This window comes from Amblyomma mixtum, chromosome 4 (assembly GCF_055824585.1).
Source record: "Amblyomma mixtum isolate Tamu chromosome 4, ASM5582458v1, whole genome shotgun sequence".
Lineage (NCBI taxonomy): Eukaryota > Metazoa > Arthropoda > Arachnida > Ixodida > Ixodidae > Amblyomma > Amblyomma mixtum.
The window spans coordinates 44,056,191-44,062,190 of record NC_143015.1 but is presented as its reverse complement, the minus strand read 5'-3'; the positions used below and the strand labels follow the sequence as shown (position 1 = coordinate 44,062,190).

The 6,000-nt window shown below is 43.0% G+C and overlaps 1 protein-coding gene across 1 annotated transcript; it reads left to right on the top strand.

Annotated features, from left to right (window-relative positions):
- The first annotated feature begins 210 nt into the window (after positions 1–210).
- Positions 211–2,524, top strand: LOC149346353 (uncharacterized). The gene is made up of 2 exons (XM_089541306.1): positions 211–702; positions 2,519–2,524. The coding sequence occupies exons 1-2, from the start codon at positions 211–213 to the stop codon at positions 2,522–2,524; spliced, it is 498 nt and encodes a 165-aa protein (XP_089397432.1).
- The last annotated feature ends 3,476 nt before the right edge of the window (positions 2,525–6,000 follow it).

Here is a 6,000-nt window from a genome sequence, read left to right as displayed (position 1 = left end):
AATGCTATATTTCAGTTGCGAAAGCAGCAAAACAAAACTGGTGGCCATTAATATGTGACTGATTTAACTTTCAAAGCGCCAATACGGCCCAAAAATTGAATGATTGTTTGCCCAGAGCCGAGTAGCCACTATACGATGGTCACAGCAAATAGCAAAATTTAACATAATCACCCACGTGCAAGGAGTGGGCTCGGCAGACCAGGCAGCGGCATGTGGCCTTACGCACCCTTCTTCTGTCTAACCCAGGTTTTCCTGCTTGGTCATGCCGGAGCGGACTATCAGCACAACTTTCATCAAGAGCCTGATGACATCACGAATCTGGCTACGTGCGTCACGCCTACAGCGCCGCCGCATCAGCATGTGACCTCACCGGACATCCCTTTAAATAGCCGACCGCAAGAATTCCACTTCAGTGGGCTCGGCAGACCAGGCAGCGGCATGTGGCCTTACGCACCCTTCTTCTGTCTAACCCAGGTTTTCCTGCTTGGTCATGCCGGAGCGGACTATCAGCACAACTTTCATCAAGAGCCTGATGACATCACGAATCTGGCTACGTGCGTCACGCCTACAGCGCCGCCGCATCAGCATGTGACCTCACCGGACATCCCTTTAAATAGCCGACCGCAAGAATTCCACTTCAGTGGGCTCGGCAGACCAGGCAGCGGCATGTGGCCTTACGCACCCTTCTTCTGTCTAACCCAGGTTGGTGCCTATTATTGTACATTTAAAAGTGATTGCCGTGGTATCCTGGTTCTTCCTTGCCCCCAGCAGTGCATTCGTATCGCATGTGATGTATACCTGATGTGCGAGTTGATGTTGTGTGGCGACGTCGAACTTAATCCTGGCCCCGAGACAGACTCTGACAGTATGAGCACGCAAGAGATGTTGAAGCAACTGATTCTGGGACAGCAAAAATTGACAGACGAAATGGCAGCATTAAGGACGCATAACGCAAAGATGGAAAAAATATTGTGCGAATTCACTCAACAGCTGGATCTATTAAAAGACCAATCAGCGCGTGTAGAAAACCTGGAAAGAACAGTCACCTTCCTACGCGAAAAAATTATTGACTTGGAGGACAGAAGTAGGCGTTCCAACTTAGTTGTGTTTGGGGTAGAAGAAGACAGCGATGAAACAGAATCTGTCCTTAGGGAGAAAGTTATTTCTGAGGTTTTTCAAGAGAAGCTTGGTGTGACATGCAACTCAGTCGCCAGAATCCACCGTATTGGCAAAGCTGGGAAAAAGCGACCCGTCATATTGTTCTTCCAGGACTTTAATGAAAAACAAGAAGTAATGCGGAATGTCCGTAAGCTTAAAGGAACCAAATATTCGGTACAAAATGACTATTCACGTGACACGCTCAGAATAAGAAAACTTTTATGGGATAGTACAAAAATTGATAGGGATCAAGGCAAGAAGCCTATTCTGGTGCATGATAAACTAAAAATGGACGGGCAAATTTTCGCGTGGGATGAGGCCAACAATTGCAGAATCAAGATACGAAATGAGCCGAGTAAAGAGTGACTCGCATCACCGCTTGTCAAGGAACTCAAGCTTCCTAACATAAATGCGCGCAGCGTGGTAAATAAAAGCGATCGTCTTGAATCCATAATTCTAGGGTATCAGCCACACATTGTTGTAATCACAGAGACTTGGTTGCACGAAGGAATTGATGATGAAGATGTTTTCCCTCCCCTTTACCGGGTGTTCCGTCGGGACAGATCTACCAGAGGAGGTGGTGTTGCCGTACTCGTAAAACATGGCATCGACACTTCTTTCCTAACTCAAATTGAAAACCATGAAAGCCTCGCGTTAAAACTTTCTTGTTGGGGACGGTCCTTTCTAGTAATTGCAGTTTATAGAGCTCCCAATTCCCCCCCGCAGTTTCTACGTGAACTGTCTGATTTCATGAATGATTTTCATCATGACAGAATCTAATTAATTGGTGATTTGAACCTTCCATCAATTAACTGGGACAAGCCCTTTCTTAATCCCGATCATGCTGCTCATGAAGAGCACATATTTAATATTATGTTGAGACATGACTTGCAGCAAGTAGTGAGGCAGCCAACACGTGTACAAGGTTGTACTTCTGTACTTGACCTTATCTTTGTAAGCCGATATATTAGTGACTACCATGTTTCAATTGAGCAGGGAATTTCCGATCATGATTTGGTCCATTGTTCTTTCCCAGTCCATATTGTTTGCAAAAAGCCTGTGGCCAAAGTCTGCTATGTAAAGGACTTCTCGCGTGCGAAAGATGAGAGCGTGTTGGATTATTTAGATTTTTGCCTCAGCAGTTTCCGAGGCAGTAATGCTGATGAGCTATGGAATAAATTTAAAACACTATGCACTCACTGCCTTGAAAACTTTGTCCCTAATAAAATAATAAAATCACGCAAAGCCTCTCCCTGGATCACACGTGAAGTACTGCAATTGAAAAGAAAAGTGAAACGTTTGAAACGTGGAGGCGCCAGTCGTTCCATTATTCAGTCTTTTCAACTATCCTTTAATGCAGCTGTGAGGACCGCTAAACGCCATTACTTTGAATACAGACTGCCTAATTTCATTCGAACTTCACCTTAAAAATTTTGGAACCACTTATGTCAAAAGAAAAAAACCTATTGACCGAATAATGCACGACGGCAAGCCTATCACAGATAAAAACGATATTGCTACGCAATTTAACCGCTACTTCCACAGCGTCTTTGCTAATGCAAGTGGTGAACACGGTCCTTTTGAAACGCCCTGTACTATGCCTTTTGTTACGATATCAAGACCTGGCATTGTTGAATTGCTCCTAAACCTGAAAACTAAAGCGTCGCCAGGCCCTGATAAAATTCCGAACGCTTTCTTGCGCCGGTATGCCGAAAAGCTTTCCGAGTTTCTGGCTGTTATTTTTCGCGCATCTTTGTCATCAGCTGTGATTCCTTCAGAGTGGAAAACTGCACGTGTTGTTCCTGTTCTAAAGAAAGGGGACGCATCACTGATATCAAATTATCGTCCCATCTCTCTCACTTCAACCTGTTGCAAATTACTAGAACACATAATAACCAAGTTCATCATCGGTTTTCTTGACGATAACAATATCCTTTCTAACGTTCAACACGGGTTTAGGAAGGGCTATTCTACTGTAACGCAACTAACATCGGTTGTTCATAGTTTCGCATCTGTACTTGATAAAACCGGCCAGGCTGATATTATTTTCATGGATTTTAGTAAATCATTTGACCTCGTCTCCCATTTTAAATTAATTGACAAGCTTAAACAAGTTGGTCTTCCTAACTTTATAGTTAACTGGGTTTCAGGTTACTTATCTAACCGACAGCAGTTTGTTAGTATTGACGACCATTATTCACACATCCTGCCTGTCTTTTCTGGTGTTCCCCAAGGAAGTGTCCTCGGTCCCCTGTTATTTTTAATATATGTGAATGACATTGTAAAAGTAGTTACTCATCCCGTTCAAATCCGGCTGTTTGCAGATGACTGTGTTTTGTTTAATGTAATTACATGTCGTGCAGACCAACTATTACTCAATTTAAACCTAAACAATATTCTGGATTGGTGCAACCAGTGGGACATGAAACTTAACGCTCAGAAAACCGTATTTATGAGATTAACCAAGAAAAAAAAACAGCCTTTTATACCCTTACGCTCTTCCATCATTTCCACTTTCGGAGGTAACTGAATATAAATATCTTGGCGTGACGATAACTAATAATCTAAGCTGGAACAAACACATAAGTAACGTATGCGCATCAGGGTTTCGTAAACTTTGTGTCCTCAAGCACAAACTGAAGAATGCTCCTGCGGACTTGAAATTTTTAGCCTATTCATCATTAATCAGACCCAAGTTAGAATACGCTTGCATTGTCTGGGACCCATTTACTAAAACTAACATTCAAGCGCTTGAAATGATCCAGCGCAAGGCCATTCGATTCATCTTTTCAAAATACCGTTCAACCGACTCACCTACTGCCATAATGCGAGCAAACCGAATTCAAACATTGCAGGTAAGACGTAAAATACTCAGATTAAAATTTCTTTTCCTTCTCAAACATAACAAGTTGTCAATGTGCCCGGATCCCTACGTCAAGCCATTTTCCGCTCCACGACCAACAAGACATCGCCACTCTGATTCACTAACTCCATTCACCGCCAGAACTAACCTATTTAAATACTCCTTCTTCCCCCGCACCGTAACTGAATGGAATGCTTTACCTTTAACAGCACTATGTGACATTGACTCCATTGAAGAAATAGAAGATTGACGCCATCTAACTTATTTGCTTTGTGTTTCGAATTTTCTTTCAGTGTTTTATTTTGTATATTCATTTTGCACTGTATTGCCCCTCCTGCTAGGGCCCAGAAGGGCCTGCAGTATTCTGTAAATAAAAATAAATAAAAGTGCAGAAAATGCTAAGCAACAAGATTTTACCTAAGAGTTGATCCATGTTGATGCAAGGAGTTAACGGTGTGAAAGGTTTAGGAAAACATGGACGAAACAGACTGAGAACAGGAGAAGTGCCAACTGTCCAAAGTTCACATTCAGCGCTTCTGGGTGCCGTATGTGTTTATTCCTGCTCTCTTACCCCTCTGCGCAGTAACCTCTTAATTCAATAATCAACGCGAGCGTCAGAACGCCTCAAAATGCGGCGAAAGACTGCGGAACCCAAATCCCTGATTCATCTATGCCGCGTGACAAAACTTCACCCGTCCTCTCTCTTTAATCGCAAGCAGGGGCATGATCAGTCGGTTGACCTGCACAATTGAAGTCACCCATTACGCAGACGAGCTGTTCAAAGCGTAGTAAACTAATCATGCCTTCAAAAAGCTAAGTGCGTTCTACCGCAGCATTAAAACCGCAAACAATATTCAGTCGCCATTATCTCCACTTATACAGATAATCTTGATGTATTAACCACCCGTCGCTCTTGATAATATCAGTAACGGCAGAACAAAGAATGCTTTTCGCAGAAGCCAAAAGCAGCCCCCAGAAATGGCTCGTCAGCAGACTGCGTCTTGACGAAATCCTAATCAGAAAAAAAGGCAGTAGTGCCAGCCCTTTCGATCTCCCCCATATTCTCTACTTTGTTGTTTTGAACGGCCAGAACCTCAAGGCGCCTGATGTAGAAAGGGTGCGTAAACTTTCCACAGACATTGCAATACCGCTACAGCTGTCAGATTATGGTCAATAGATAATTACGACATTTTCGACACTGAAGCCACTTATAAGAAGTGTTAGCTGTTTTTCTCACTTTTTGTGCACCGTTAGTTTCGTTTCTAGTCATCCAGATTCTTCCACATCTTCAGAGTCGATACACTTCACACTGCGAAATAAATTCACAATACCTCAGACTAAATTCACTTCTAGAACCTCATATATCGTTATTTATTCTAAGTGACGAAGAGATGTAACGGCCAATATTCACAAGCATTTTAACTACGTCTCATAAGTGGTACGGCGCGCTCAGCCCGCTACAAAGGCGAGGCGTGGTTTCCACACATCTAGGGCTGCCGCAAGACCTGGTCGAAACAACGCAACACACTTTAACAACAGTTTTTCTTACAAAGACACAGGAAGTGTCGACGAGCACGTATCCACTCTATCTCTCTCCTCAATCATTTGAAGTCAGCCTAATTTTACTTTATTTGCAACGCTATAAATTATCACTCCCGTCGGGCATTGTATACTCATGCAAACCTTTCATTATGAAATTATTTTTTACGTCTTCGCAATGCCTGAGGAATCGTGCTATAGCTATCCTGCATACTTTCTTTCCCAGGAAAGTGCTATTATAATGGCAATGTATACAGCCCAGATGATACCTTCTAAGATACAAAAAAAAATGCGTGGAGCATGGTTGCGTCGAGGTAAATAGCGCCTACGGTTACGTCGTCGGCCTGACATAAGTTTCTTCCGACAGCTTTCCTTCTTGAGCGAAGTTCTTTAACAGGCCAGACAATTTCTGACTGGAGACGCAGACTGAATTTCTCAAG

Bases quoted from the DNA above. Each gene is read 5' to 3' on its own strand.
- LOC149346353 (XM_089541306.1), top strand. From the start codon at position 211: ATGTGGCCTTACGCACCCTTCTTCTGTCTAACCCAGGTTTTCCTGCTT.